Raw genomic sequence first — 17,092 nt, forward strand, 5'->3', positions numbered from 1 at the left:
TAAAATTTAATCAACCGAATTAAGGAATGTCAGGGGACAGATTAAGTAATTTATATCTGTATTGAAAATAATATTGTTTTATAATTTGTATATATACAAAAATTTTAACTATTATACGAAATGAGAATATTTATAAATAAAATAGTTACGAAGGAATAAAAAAAGCAAATCTTTCCTAATTCTTTCTTTCTTCGATTAACTCAAGATATATTTTTGTTGATAACATTTTTATTCTACCATAATAAAAATAATATAATATTTAAATAATGTTTTATTATTATTATTATTTATTTTTTGTTATTAAGTAAAACATGGAAATAAACTGTGTATACAAAATAAGTACAGAATATATAGAGTTGATTACATTAATTATTTTTACAAATTAATTTTTAAGAAAATATTGTTATATATCACTTACTTTCAAAATAGCCTTCAGGACATTGTTGAAGGCAAATTGATAAGTCTGTAACACGCAAGTGGGCAGAAGCACATGATAGGCAAGAGTCCTGACCGACACCAGCACATGTTTTACAAGATTCGTGACAAGGCCAACAAAGACCACCTTGATTTGGAAAACTTTTGGGCGGACATTGACTTACACACGTGCTAAAATTATAATTATTTTAAGCTTGCAATATGTATTTTATTAAATCATACATTATTAAACAAATAAAATATGTTTAAATAACAAAAATAATTTATATTTTCTATTTTATCTTTATTTTTTGAAGCGCAGCTTTTTCCTTTCGAATTTCGGTATAAAGTATAAGTACCTTTATACATAATCTTTGGTAAAGTGATAATTAAATCATATAGTAATTTTTTTTGTTTTTGTTTTAAATACTATTATTTAGCTCTAACAAATAGGTAGTTTGTTACAAAAGGTAGTTTAAACACAATTATAATGTAGTACACGTATTTTTTGTTTTCCATCTATCTTCAAACGATATTCTATTTAATCCTAAATCTTTTAGCACATAATCTATGATATTCTTAAATACTCGTCTCTATAGTAAATATATTGTATTACTCATTACTTAAGATGTTATACTTTTTGCAATTACGTCATTTTCGGGATTGGAGCATCTTCTAAGAACTTCTAAACTTCTAAAAACCCAAAAAAAAATGGGAAAAGTTTAAGCCTTCTAAATTTTGTGTATATAAACATTGATTCTACGAATTCTCGAATACTCTACGCCTTATTTTCGAGTGTTCTACAATATTTCCGCGTAGCAACGTCGATTGGAAATTCTCCAACCTTCTAAAGCATTGTCTTTCTGGAATCCTTGCATTTTCTAGAATTTTCTTTCTGCGCCTCATGTAAGATTCCAGTATATCAACAACGATGTTTTGTTGCCAGATATTTAAAGGAAGCACGAGACGAACCACGCTCTCTCGCAGTGAATCTCTTACAATAAAGATGCCATGTCACGGATCACGGTCTGTCTTAGTAAGACCGCCATGGAACAATCAATATATCTCAGCAGAGCCGCCACGGAACGAACAAGTCTTCAGTTTTCGAGTACGTATTCAAGAGGGTTGTAGGCTCACTGTAAATTTGTCAATCAATCAGTTATCAGTTATTATGCTATACAGCCAGTATTTCCCGCCATATATTATTCAGTCAGATTTTACAGCGATAAACTAGTTACGCGAATACAGTGAAGCTATTATACTTAATACATGTTCAAGTGCGCAATAATTCAAAGCAGTCAAGAGTGCTGATTGCATTACAATAACGAATACGACTATAAAAAGCGTAATACTTAAGCACTCATCATAAGATCCGTCAAGATAACAGAATCTCTATGAGTAAAATCACCTTGCCATTTGGCATCTAATTCAATACGTTACCATAACGTGGCATTACATGAAGAAGTACCAGAGATTTACGACCTTTTACTTTCAATGTAACAATTTACCATCAAGCACACGTCAAGAGGATCCACGTGGTAACGACCACAGAACTACAAGATCTCACAGATTCTCAATACCAACTTAGAATCATTATTATTATGCAGTTTGTAAAATTAAAGGCAATAAACAGTACGATAATGTAAGCATTAATGCTGTAGCAAGTAATGTAGCAAATGTATGTAATTATTGAATAAATGCGCTATCCCTTCGACTTGCCTTTGTTTTGGAGCTTAATCTAATTCTAGACAACCATAAATTCAAATTTTATATATTATATTTTATAATACTGAAATATGATCATGACACATTTTATCATCAAATGAAATCTTAGGTAATTTTTTTTTTAATTATAATAAACAATTCGAGTGAAAAATAAAAATAAATGTTCATGTATTGCTTTATAAAATCGTGTGTAACTTAAAAATATCTTCATTAACAATATATTTAACGGTTATTATCAATATACTTTTTCGTAAAAAAATTAGATTTGTTTCCTAATAAAGTTAACTTATTTTTATCAAAAAATTTGTTCTTGGGTAATGACAGATCCATAATAAATTTTAAAACTTTTAAAAATATGAAACTTATTATTCCATCTCTACTTTTTAAAAAACTGTTGTTAGGTATGAAGTCAATTTCTTCTTGTTCGTACATTGGTAGTTAGATATATTGGTTAGGTTCATGCAGAAAACTTTTCCATTACGTATTTTTAGCTGTAATGTAGTGATTCCTCAATGAGTATCAATATAAATTATACTTTATCGTTACTTTCATCTATACAGTTCGGTAATATTTTAATTGCTAGTTAAAAGTCAAATCGGACTCTGTCTTATCCAATTTTCTTTCTATAAATATATTTTTTATTACATATATTGAGAATAGTACTTCATGTAGATACTTCAATCTTAATTTTTTCCACTATTTAATAGTTATTTGGATGCACGATTTTGTGTTTTTGTTAAACCAAAATTATTTTCTGTGATTCATAATTTAATGTTTTTTATTACAAATTCTTATCATCCTGTTTTTCTTTTTGCACTAAACACAAATTTCTTTGTAAACACCTTCATTTTATAAAACATATAAATTGGTCTTATTTTTACTATTTATATACTTTTTAGGTTCCATTTACTATTGATATATATTTATCGTGACAGCTAATACTTTATTTAGATCCAAAAATTAATATAATATATTGGGTGAAAAGAAGTAATTGTGATTAAAAAACTTTATTATTTCAATTATAGTTTTAAATAAAATAAATCCTTATTAAGAAATAAAAATAACAGAGAATAATCAACTAACTTGTCAAAACGATAATTTTTGCAAGCGACACACTGCATTGGACCTTTGCCATAGCAACCCTGGACATCGCATTGAAGATCACAATCGTGTAAACGAATTTGTTTCATCGAATCTAGGAATAAGTTATCAGCTTGTATATTTGATTCATCATCGGGTAGTCTATTTGTCATAAGGGGCACAGATGAACCATCCAATGTTGTCATTGATGCCTCAACGTATGAAGCAGCACCAACATACAAACCTTGATAACTCTAAAAGTTAGAATTGGATAAGAAGTTTACATTTTAATTAACTATTGGAATAGATACTACATTATTCGGATGTACTGAATAGGTTACAAGATAACGAACCGGGTTAAATAGAGTCTGCACAGGATTAAATTGTCGAGTACGTATTCTAATTGGGTTAGAATCCGTTCCGTAAAAAATCAATTGCCACTTTTTCAGTATTCCTGTAAAATCAATATAAAATACATATATTAAAATTTTTTAGATAATAGTACGTTCAAATATAGTTAATTATACTTGGGAATTATATTTTTACTTATGTATAATAAAAATTTTCAATTTTCTGTATATTAAAGATATAAAGAAAAAAACTTAATTACCTTATTTAATGGATTTTAGATATATATTAATTATATAAAATAAAAAATTAACTGAATATTTAATTAACAATTTATAAGATACATAGGTAATAAAATAAAAATAAACATAAAATATTAAAGCATTCAAATCAAAATTTTAATTGAGCGTTATTAATTCCTTAAATGAGAATCTATACCAGTTATATTTATAAAAGATAATTAAACATTATATTAAAATTCATAATACAGCTTCATATTCTTTTAAAATTAATTGTAATTATTATTGATTTAAAATTTTTATCCAATTAAAATCTCAATCTTCATGAAAAATCTAAGTAATCTAATTTAATCTAAGATAAAGAAGTTAAAAAAAAAACAAATATATAAATATAAAAATATTAAAACAATTAATGTTTTAATTATATACACTTATATTATTATATAATTATTCAATTAAAGCAGATTCAAAAAAGGAATGGAATTTAAAGTTTAATGTATCATTTATTTAAATTTGAAATATATGAAAAACATAAAATTCTATTTATAATTCAACTTACCAGGTGAGTTAACATGTCGAATACCAGCATTCATTACCTGAAGTATCCACCGTCCATCTGCTTTTTCACCCCAGAAGTGAACGCTGAGGAATGGCCAATCATCGAAATTTGAGTTTAAAACATCACGTGGTCTTTCAAATAAAAGAGTTGATGTTGTGCCCATAGGTGAAGTAAGCAATAAACGTAGATTACCACGCGGAAAAAATCTTAAAGAAACCTGAAGGATGAAAATTCATGATAAATATTTTTGTTTCAAAAAGTTTTTAATTGTAAACAATTTAAGAATAATTCAAAACCACTCATGATGCAACTAAAGTAATAAATACTCATCGATATAACCAAATAAGATTAATAAAAAACCAAAACAATAAAAAGCATGTATTGTGATGGATTGTATTTAACTACGGAATACTTGTTATTCAATACCCATTACTAGTAGGAGTTGAAATACAACATTTAAGCCTTAAGAAATATATTTATATAAGCCTTAATTTCGTAATTAATCTTTAAATTATTCTTAAATTAATCTTTAAACTATTTTATATTTTTTAACATTATTTTTATGTATAATCTTAAGCTTTTATTTATAATTCTTTAAAACTTGTAGTACAAAATGTATTTATTTTCATGTACATTATTAGTGATATATTGAAAATCAAATAATAGCAACCTAATTATCATTAGAAGATGGAAGATTGAACTGTATTTATTTTTATGGTGAGATCAAGATTAATAGTTTATAATAGAAATTGACGGAATATCAATTATTTATATACTTATCTTGTAGTATATAGTTAATAAAACTGAAAAACAACAAATTAATTAATTCCTACTTAATTATCAAATCAAATAATTAAAAAAAAAATTATTGAACGCAGTAACTGAAAAATATGATGCATGTTTAATATTGTACCAGTGATTTATAACCAATTAATAATGACAATCAATTTATGAGTGTAAAGATTTGGAAAAAGTTAATATTTGGATAACAATTAAATAAAGGAATAACATTATTGTAAATTATAATTAACAATGAAATAAATGAGCATTAAACGTGTTAACATTACCTATAGCACCATTATATTTATTCTAATGCTTCAGATACTCCATACTCGGATTCGAGTTTAAAATTTGAGTTTTCCATAAATATTATTCGTAGTTAACGTAATCATAAACTATCTTTACCTTTTAATTTTCTACAAATTATTTCTTGGAAAATTAAACATTCTGAAATTCTAAATAAATTTTTGAAGAAATAATTTTGATTTACTTTAAATTTATGTACTAGAGAAAAACGTAATATCTGTATATTGTTTAATATGGTATTTTCTTAAATATTGTATATAAAATTGAACTATAAAAATGTTTTATAAGCGAATAATTTATTAATGAATTATAATAAAAGTTTTTATACAATTACAAGTATTGTTTTTTTTCTTTAAACTGCATACTGAATAACTTTTTTTTACAATTTTTATTGATTTAATCATTTTTCTTCTATTTAAAGGAATAATTCATTTAATAAATTTGTAATATGCGATATAATTCTTCAAACTATTAATTTACTCATTCAATTAGTGATAGATTTATTAAATTTAGTAAAAAAGATGAAAAAATGGACATCAATTATTTAAAGTAACCGAATTTAATATGCAAGTTACTCTAAATTGAAAAATGTGAAGTCTAATAGACTATATTTTCCAAGTCTAAACTTTTTTACTTATAGCAAAGCTTCTTGAAGTGAATAGCATTTAAATTCCAAACAATTAATAAAAATCAAAGATAATGAGTTCTAGTTCATAAATATTATTCTGCCCATGAACTATATATTCTGAATAAATGTTGAATAACTCTTAACTTATTCTTCTGCGAAGAGTATAGAGTATATTAATCTATTAATGCACAGTAGAGGTATTTAAATTATAAAAAAAATTAAAATACTATATCAAATATAATATTTAAAGCTCAATCTTTTAAATGATTTTGAAATGGGCTTCCAGAAAATTGAGCTTTAACTTTTAAGATAGTGTATATTTAAACAACCTATTTAGAAATGCAAAGCTCATAAGATAAAATAAAATTTTGAAATATATTATTAATTTAATTTTATAAATTAATTTGCACCGAGTCTACGAACATAAAAAATTAATGTAGGATAATACCAAGCAGAATGGATCTTACCGAAAATTATTGCTAGAATTAATTAAAAATTAAATATTTGATTAAATGAAAAAAAAACGCTTAAAAAATTGATACATTAAAATTATATATTAGTAATGACAAAATTAGTTTTTATTACGTTCATTATAGCATTATTCATATATCATTATGAAAATAATTTTACAATAATTACAATACAATAATTTTACAATTATAATTTTATCTAATAATATTGTTAATTGAGGTGTACAAATTACAACCGTGTTGCCAATTAAGATGTACAAAAAATAAATAAAATACAGATGTAATGTATGTACGTGTGCGTAAGGGTGATTAGTGTGGATTTCACATAAGATCACAATAAATATTATTATGCATTCTCAACAATTTCTTTTGCAAACAATCTTCTTTGAAGTTCTATCATTATATAATGAATAAAAAAACGAAAAATAAATACTTTATTTTAGTATTAAATATAAGTTTTACATTTTACTGGTGCTTTATACAATTTCTTATTTTATCTTAACGCTGTTTTATTCTGATTAAGAAGCTAAATATTAATAGTTTTTATAAACGTCAAAATCCAGTACAAAGGTTAATATATCTACACTACATTAAGCCTTAGTACTTTTGAATTATTAATAGATTTTTATGCAGATCATAAATGCTATCGATTGATTAATACATTATCTTTAATTAAACTCAACATATATATGTTTCAATATTAATTAAATAATGTTTTCAAAGAATAGTTTGTAATATTTAATTTATATTTAGTATAGTTAGTTATATACAGAATGATAAAATGTTTAGTGAATAAAAAAGATGTTATATAGAGTACAATAATACTGTACTAAAACATATGTACTTATTCTTCTTTGTTTGAAGCATATTTAATACGTTTCAACTAGAGTATAATTTAATAAAAAAATTTATATCTAGAATTCCAAATTATCTACGGAAAATGATGAAATATCGGAATATAAAAATCAATCTTTTGAATCTTATTACGTTTAGAATAATAAATTAAATTTATGATATATAAAATTTTGCCATACTTATTTGAAAAACAATGAATAATATTGCATTTTATTGACATCTACAATATGATCGCAATTATAGTTTAGAAATAATTTGTTGTATTTTTCGTAACTTTACTTCAACAATTTTCTATTTAAATTAATTTATTTTCAAATAAAAATTTGTTATCTTCTTTTTTATAATATAAAAATATTATTAGGAAAGAATAATGAAAACACTTTATATACACAAATAATATAATAACAAAACTTGCAAAATAAGTTTATGTCAAATATTTTACCCTGCAATAGAAACACAATAAATCTCATCCTTTAAATAGGGCTGTTGCTAAAAAGAGAGTCTTAAGATGTCCTATCATTTGAATTAGTATATTTATACATATAATAATCAGACACAAGTAATTTATATTATTGTTGTCAAATATGTCAAAATATATTAATTATTAAAATAATAGAATCCAATAATTACCTTGCATTGTACGTGTTCGAGAAATCGAACTTCATTAAGTGTGCCTGTACATGCATTAACGTCCATAGATACACTAAATGTGTAATTAAAAATTGGATATATTTGACGATCCTCATTAATTTCCTGAGACTTACAAATATGTTGAGTAGGAACATTTATCCACTGTTCTGCTAATATTACCATTGCTCCAGCATCCATTAGACCATAACCAAATTTATGAGAAACCTATAATTTACTTCAGTTTTATTGTTTTATTCTATATATATTAATATTATATAATAATAAAGCCGACTATTTTAAATAATACTAAAAGGCATTTAAAATAATTTATTACATGGAAATTACTACATAGAAAAATCTAATAAATTTAATGTGAAATACCTATGAATTTAATAATTGTATATTTTTTGTAATATATCCATATAATTTTGTATAATTTCTAATATTAATTATAATAGTATTATTAGTTTTTATTATTAATTATTATACTATAATTCTATTTCTATTTTATTTATAATCTATTTAATTATAATACTATTAATTATAATACTTTAAAAAGTATATACATTCATTTGTCAACTATAATAAAAAAGAATCTTAATGTAATATTTTTTACACAAATTTTAATTAAAATAAAAATAAAATATATACTAGGTACAAATCAAATTTAATATATTTGAAAGAATATTTACATGAAAAGTAGATATTTTGTATTAAACAGTTGTTATATAATTATTGATTATAAAAATAAAAATTTTAAATAAACAAAGTTTTTTAAATGTTTAATATCGAAATTAAAAAATTAAAAAATAATATAGAAATTAAAAAATTACTAATTCATAAAAAGATTTTATTTAAAGGTACGTGAAATACAATATTTATAAATGCTATAAAATATATCAAGACAACAAAATACTTAACAAAGCATATTTATTAATAGATTATTATATTATTTTATTATATTCTTTGTGTATTAAAAATTATATAATTTCTTTTAGTGCTATTGACAAAATAAATGTTTAAATTATAGATAATATTTAAATTAGATTATTTAATTTTAAAGAAATTATAACATTCATTTACATCAATTATAAAAAAATATCAATAAAAAATTATTTAATTTTGTTAATGTTTAATATATTTTTTCTTTTCTGTTCAATTTCTATTTTATTTCAATATTTTCGGAATAATATTATATATTTACGTATAAATTATAATAGATTGTAATGTATAATAATTTATAATATTATAAATTATAATGTGGATAAATTATAATGTATTATAATAGAATAATATATTAATCTTCTTTTATAAATATTAAATCAATGCTTAGCATACGATTTTATTTAATACTCAGTATTAAATTAAAAATTATTGATACACCAGTAAGAAGTGCATGGTCGCTTTAGTTTAATTTTAGTATAAATACAATATTAAAGTTATTGTAATTAGTTCATTTTTATTTAATTTAAAAGTTATTTGTAATTATTCAGTCATTGAAAAAATTACTTTTATTAGATAAAATTAATGTACCTTGCGTTTGACACCGTTCAGTATCCATCCAGATTCTTTTTCTAATGGATGTGAGCGTGATGTTAGAACAACAAGATATTGCATATCGCGCCAAGTAAGTGTTGGATTAGCTTCGAGAGCTAAAGCAGCTATACCAGCAGCAAGTGGTGCAGAAGCTGAAGTACCTGTATGTTCAACAGTGCAAATATGATCTTCACGTAAACTTGCATCCATATCAACAGTTGTTACGCTTTTATCGCTCCCAGGCGATCCTGAAGAATATGTTGTAGCTAGAGTGGAACTACATTCTTCGAGATACCAAGGTTTGTATCCGCCTTGTGTCGCTGACGATATTGACAGGGTAAAAATACTGTTGGTATAACCATCGCAATTACATGAATCTGTGTGACGACCTCCATTACCCGACGCCCATACAAATATTGAGCCCTTACCCTGACGACCCTATGAGTGAATTAATATCTCTTATTTAGTATTTATACATTAGATAATTAAGTATAAATTAAACCCATTTATATTTATGAAAGTTTTTATTTGATTGCAAATTCGATTTTAATTAAAATTTTGTTAAATTGAATACACTATATATTCAAAATATATCTTCGATACAAAGTAAAGTTTGAATAAATACAGTTTTAAATAGTAATACAATATATATTATGATGAAAATTGTTCCATTATTCCAGCTTGAAACTATTTCACAAAAAAATTTGTTCTAATACAAATTACATTATATTTCAATAGAATTATCTTTTACATAATTTAATTAAACTCGATTTAAAATATTTATTGTATTTGAATTAATTGAATATGGATAAAATTGTCAATATCTTCATTGAATAACAAAATTTTATATAATTGTGTTGATCACAAAAATATTAATATTTTGTTCAAAATATTTAAATCGAAAAAGACTATATTAGAGAATTTACGATTGTATTTACTAAATTTTTTATCAAAATTAGAATAGAATTTCATAAAATTTATGTCGGATTTATTCGTTAAAAATAATAATATTAAATTTTATTCTATTTTATATTGGGATATTTTAATTTTTTAACTGACGATATATGAGCTCCATTCATGCAGTTTATTAGATGGTTTCGCATATAATAACTTACACTGGTTACACCGTAAATAAAAGCACGCCTTGCAAGTGGACCTGGACCATCTACTGTTTTTCCATCATCTTCAGGTCCCCACGAAGCACTGTAAATATCAATATGATCTGGGTTCAATCCCAATGCACGTGCTTCAACTGCGTCATTCACCGGACCATCCAACATACGAACACCTATGCATTTATATGTATTTTTTTTTAATATTTTTGATTTTCACGAGTTTGCTCACTTTTTATAGTATACAAAATATTTATGAATTCGTAAACCTCTTTATCATTAATAATAAGTATTCAAGTTTTATTTATTTACCTCCTATACTCGAATTATAAGCGACACCAACTCCACAAAAGCGGTTAAAAGCGACTGCAGCCACTTCACCAGCACATCTCGTTCCATGTTTGTTATCTCCATTATCTCGTGGCATAGGATCGTCATCGTTATCATTAATATCCGTACTGGCTTCATGATCATAATTTAAAGCCAAATCTGGATGATTAGTTTGAATGCCATCATCAAGAATAGATATAACAACACCTTTTCCAGTATATCCCTTTTGCCAAGCAGGACCAAGATTCATATCAAAGCCATCTTTTGCGCCACCATTCTAAAATAAAATAATATATTTTTAATTTAAGAATAGATAAACAATGTGTTTTTGTTATTTTATTATATATTATTTAATGTAACTTTTTTTCCTTTCGTGCATTTATGAATATATACTCGTAAATATATATTCCTTTCATTTATTAAGACTTTCTCATTTGCTTTGTTACATAAAAAATGTATGTAATAAAAAATCAAGAAATACAAATAACATAAAGAAGATAGAATTAAATAAATACAATTATTTGTGCTTTTTAATAAGAAATAATCCATCTTTCTGAAGATTAAGGCATAAACATAATATCGTCAATAAATATTTTTTAATATCATCATAATCTTAATTTATCTTAACTATGGGGATAAGACACTTCTATATAACTTTATATAGATTAATACGTGTTGAAACTAATTCAATTTAAAAATAAATAGTCTAAAAATAACAGAAACTTTGAAATAAGATACTATTTGAATAAAATTTTTATTATTTTTCGTACTTCAATATCATATAAAAAAAATTGAAAAGTCACACCGTTATGATATTTATGATGATTCGTAAATATTTTTTCATTAAAAAGTTATCCTTAAGTGATTTGAAATACGAATATAGTTTTTGAAGTATTAAGGCAATTCTATAGCAAATCAATAATAATATTTGGTCTCAGGTTATTTTTTACGTCTACTTGTTTAAATAAGAAGAAAATCAGATAAAAAATTATTTTTATTTATTAGAATTAATAGCCCAGAATTAATTTTTTCTCAAAAATCCGGTTATTAGAATAAAAATAAATGAAAATGCAAGTTTAATCCTCTAATTGGTTTTGAAGGAATGGTGGATGAATAAATGCTTCTTCTGTTCATTTTGATAAAGGTTTATATTAATTTGATTAAAGTGAACAATAATGCAATAGGTCAAGATAGTAACTAAGCAATTAGATGAGATACTTTAATATTCTGTGTATTCAGAAAAGTGTTCTACTCTATCTATATTTATAATAAGTCTAAGAGTATATAGAGTAAGAGTAAGATTAAGAATAAAGAAATGCATCATTATTATGACGGCTTTTGTATATCCATACGTTCACCTAATTGAAAAGCGTGAAATAGTGAAATATAAATATTCGTGTGCTCTTTTGTAAACTATTAAATAATGCAAGTATAACTCTCTTCGCCCTATAAAGAAAAATATTATTAGTTTATTTATAGCAGTTCTTTTCTAACTTCATAGTTAATTTTTTCCTATCTATAAAATTGTTCGTTCGGTATATGGTAATTGTTAATAAATGTATTAAAATTCTTGGTTTAATAAGTACATAATTATAAGCAATTTAATGTGTACATAAATATAAATACCAATGGAAATGAACAAAATTATTATTGGTAGTAATAACGAAATATTTATGATTTATAAAAAGATTTAAACACAAAAAGTTACATAACAAATTTTGTAAAAAATAATATATCAATAATTAGCACGATTTAAATAAATTATTGCTCATATGTAAAAAATGTTTTTATAATTATCAGATAGATTAGCGTGTAGATCTATTCGAACGCTAATAAAATTAATGAGGAAAATGATTAACACCTGTTCACAGGCTTAAAATTTGAATTTCATTCACTTAATAAGTTATAATCTAAAAAGTATTAAAAACAAATGACACAAGTGAATAAAGATACCACATAAAATACTGATTAATATTTTGGACGCTTAAAACGAATAACATTATTATAATATCTAGTACGGAAAATATAGTAGTGAAATTAGAAAACTCAGTTACATAATAAATCATTATTTTAGAAGTCTAAATCTAGTAATTAAAGTTTAAAATAAAAAAAATATATTAATAGAATAAGGTCATGAAGGGGAGGTTATCAACTACAATGATTAGAGATAGTTAATGTCGATTGAAGAAGTAATTACTTTAAATTCTCAAGAAATAGAGTGCGTGTTTGACGAGTATCAAGTAAAAATGAGAAGTCACTTAATATTAGTAAAACTATTTTATAATTGAAATCATTTATTCTATTATTAAATAATTTTACTTTAACTGCATATTAAATATATTTAACATAATTTAAATATAACTAAAACAACTTTCTTGATTACTATTCAAGAATGTAAGAAAACTCCCAACTCATTAAACATCTGGAAAAATAGAGATAAGAGTTCCAAAAAGGCAACTCTCGGCTACGCGAGTAATAACATTCAAAAACGCGCCTCGGATTAACTACATCTAAACAATTTAGCAAAACTTCGAATATCTTAAAAAAATAAATTTCATAAACACATCTGGCGAGAACAAGGCTCCAAGTGTCTAGCAAAACAAGACATAAAACTAATGCTACGAGACATTTGACACGGCCTCGCCATAAAGCATCTATCGACGACAAATTATAAAACATCTGGCGTACACAAATCATAAAATTAGCCTGAAAAACACAAGCCAGATGATACACTCAAAAACAATGCTACACCTAACCTTCACAACATTGACCGATCGCAACGCGCATGATTATAAGAAATGCATGCAACAATGCTAGGATGGAGAGGGAAAAGCGCGGCATGAAGACCCCCCATCATGGAAGGGAGTTGAGCAAGACCCGCTCTCATTGGAACCTACATCTTGGAAAGACTCACGGGTGGGAGATCCCACCACTCGAAAAGCGCCGTAATTAGAATTACCATAAACTAAAGAAGAATTTTGATTGGGCACACTTATAAGACTAAATCTCATTGGTAACGGCATGATCGACAAGACAGCTTTGATTGGCGACACCAAAAGAGAGGGAATTCTCACCGACCACCGCGTGGTCGAGAGAAGGCTTTAAAAAATGCAACGCCGGCATGGCACAATCACTTATCTTATCTTATCTAATAGAAACAGAACAAGTCGATAAAACGCAAAGGTCCAAGATTAATCTATTCAACACAAGTACTAGATAATCAAATCATACACTCGCAGCAGTGTAATACAAAAAAGGGAATCGAGAACTACGAACATTAGTCCGCACAGTATACACAATCAAACTACAAGGAGCCCTACGAGGCAACACAAAGAATAAGACAAAACATAGCTATACACAACGTGCAGACTCACGAGGTAACGTTCCATTCCAAATTAATTCTTAACTAAATCAAGCTATACACGCCAATCTGCAGATATGTAAACCTATCTGCAAAACATAATACAAACAATGCAAGCGACGCCACGTGCTCATATACAAGGAAGCGCGGGGGCTTACGACCTCGCTCTTCTGTGTGTATTATTTCATTTACACGTGTGTCACATATAGAGGACCAGCAAGGCATCAACTTCTTCCTGTGTATGCGACTTACGTGATAGCTCGGTGGCAATAAACATACAATTCAAGAGAAGTCAAAAAAATCAATTATAAAAATAAAACTAATTATAATTCAACTAGTGCAATCATAAATAAAACAAACTAAATAACAAAACTGCTCTTTATTGAATACATGTACTATCATGTCCACTAGCCTGCAATCCTCCTATCAACATCTGGAGCTCACATCTAATCTTAGTTACTTGGCCCTCCTTGCCCGGTACACTATTTTTAAACACTTACACATAGTACGGTTCTAATATGCAATTAAAATACATAATAAAATGTACTCGATTACTTAAATATTTTTCATGTATATATTTATATATATTATTTATTGTATATATATTGTGTTTATACGAGTGTGTGAGAGAGAGACAGTTTTGTTTTTTGTAATGTTTTTGTGATTATTTTTTTAATATATACATTTCATATTCAATCGATATTTTATATTGAATCTTTAAAAACATTAAATATATTATTGTTTACATTCAAGAATTAAGATTATTGCGTATTATACTTTAAATAATAAATTATATACTTACTAAATACCACTGTTCTTTAAATAATGGATCAGTAAATAAATTCTGAAGAGGAACGCCACGATTTGTTTGACGACGATAACTCTCTTGTAATCTAGAGTTATACTCGTGAAAAAATGATGGAAAATCTTTAAAATCTGCCATATCTCCAGAAAAATCTCTTTTTCTTCGTTTTTTTTCGTGTTGTTGCTGAAACCAATGTATCTACGAAAATTAAAACGTGTATTAGCAACTTTGTACTAGCTTTATAATTAATAAAAATTTTATTTCAGAAAATGTATATTCTTATGTGTGCATTGTATAGTTCAGTGAAATACTGGAGTATAATTAATTTTTGAAGATTTATAAGTATTCAAATTAAATACATGATTTTATCTTTAAACGAAAATAAAATCTGAATTTTCGTACACTTTTTTATAAATTGCATTCCGATAAATTTCCAACTATTAATAATATATTATATATATTCACTAAACGTTGATAACTTTATAATTACATGACATTAAATTGCTTTCAGTTATTAATAATTAAGAAAAATATTTTAAACTAAGTTATTAAAATATCATAGTATAAAATTTATGCAAATGATATAATAAAGTTATACAACATTAAAATTAATCAAATTATAAAGTAAAATCTTTAATATTTTCATTTTAAATAAAAAAACAAAATATTAAAATTGTTTTCAAATTATAGTCAAACAACAATTCACGCTTGATAAGTGTTTATTATCCTTCCCCCTGATACTTATTGATAGGAACTTTATTGATAGTTATGTTTGATATCTCTATTTGAAAAGGAGAAGTATAGAAACAAAGATAAAGAGAAATTGAAACTCTATTAGTATTTCGCTATTTGTTTGAGAGGATAAATTCGAGCCCGTTTAACTCACCAAAATTTAAGTCGAGGTAGCCTGTAGTGAAGGCAAATAGATATTGAAACGTAAACGTAACACAAATCAATCTACCCCTTTCAGTTCGATTAAGTAAAAACATAGACCGAAACCGTCATCGACTCTAAATAACTTTTTTCGCGGCGACTTCGTTCAAGTAATTAATATATTTGGAGCTCGTTTTTGAGAGTACGACACCGTAGCTCCGGTTTCGCTTATCTTAACATGTAAAAACATATTTTAGATATAACTTTGTATGGCCTAATGAAAAAAATTACCTACCAAATCTTACAAAAATACGATCATCTAACAATAAAAAACAGCAACGTTTCAAACATTGACGTCTTTTTACAAAATTAGCCAAAGTTATTGAATTTCCAATCTGAACAAATTAAAAGCACTATACACTCAAATTATCCCTACATATTTAATATATACTATATATGTATATAAACCTAATCAAAATTGAAAATAAAATTAATACGAAATTTTTTTGTTAAATAAAATTCATTAATTAAATAATACAAAATTAGTATACAAAATTTCTATTGCAGGAGATCATTAACAATGTTCGGAAAATAATTCCACAATCTGACTCGTCAGCCAAACGTGCAAAAATCAACTTAGAACAAAAAACCCACTAGATGTTGTGTGGTGTTGCCGGGCAAGTAAAGGGTTAATGCATCGATTCAATAATTAACACATATCTTTATTATTGCTGTCTGATTCATTTATTTTACTTTATTTCCAATGGGAATTATTAACCTTGGTTAACTTACAAATGATCTTTATATTTCTTAATAATCTTGTGGTGTTGATATATCTGTTTATTGGATAATTAGAGGATAATCAATTTCTTATTCTCTGCATGTCACTGGTGAGATTATGATTTACTGTAACAAGAAGTAGGTTATAATCTATTGAATATTATCACTGAGAGGTTATAACCTACTTCTTGTTACAGTAAATCATAATCTCACCAGTGACATGCAGAGAATAAGAAATTGATTATCCTCTAATTATCCAAT

The 17,092-nt window shown here is 25.4% G+C and overlaps 1 protein-coding gene across 1 annotated transcript in view; it reads right to left on the reverse strand.

Annotated features, from left to right (window-relative positions):
• Fur2 (furin-like protease 2) overlaps positions 1 to 17,092 on the reverse strand; it is a 32,985-nt gene that overhangs the window by 4,887 nt on the left and 11,006 nt on the right. Inside the window, 8 exon segments of the mRNA XM_011504045.1 lie at positions 419 to 606; positions 3,223 to 3,673; positions 4,366 to 4,582; positions 8,035 to 8,259; positions 9,568 to 10,008; positions 10,686 to 10,858; positions 10,995 to 11,289; positions 15,176 to 15,376. Of these exon segments, the coding sequence (XP_011502347.1) occupies positions 419 to 606; positions 3,223 to 3,673; positions 4,366 to 4,582; positions 8,035 to 8,259; positions 9,568 to 10,008; positions 10,686 to 10,858; positions 10,995 to 11,289; positions 15,176 to 15,376 (2,191 nt within the window).

Source organism: Ceratosolen solmsi, unplaced genomic scaffold (assembly GCF_000503995.2).
Source record: "Ceratosolen solmsi marchali unplaced genomic scaffold, CerSol_1.0 scaffold26, whole genome shotgun sequence".
NCBI classification, from domain to species: Eukaryota; Metazoa; Arthropoda; class Insecta; order Hymenoptera; family Agaonidae; genus Ceratosolen; species Ceratosolen solmsi.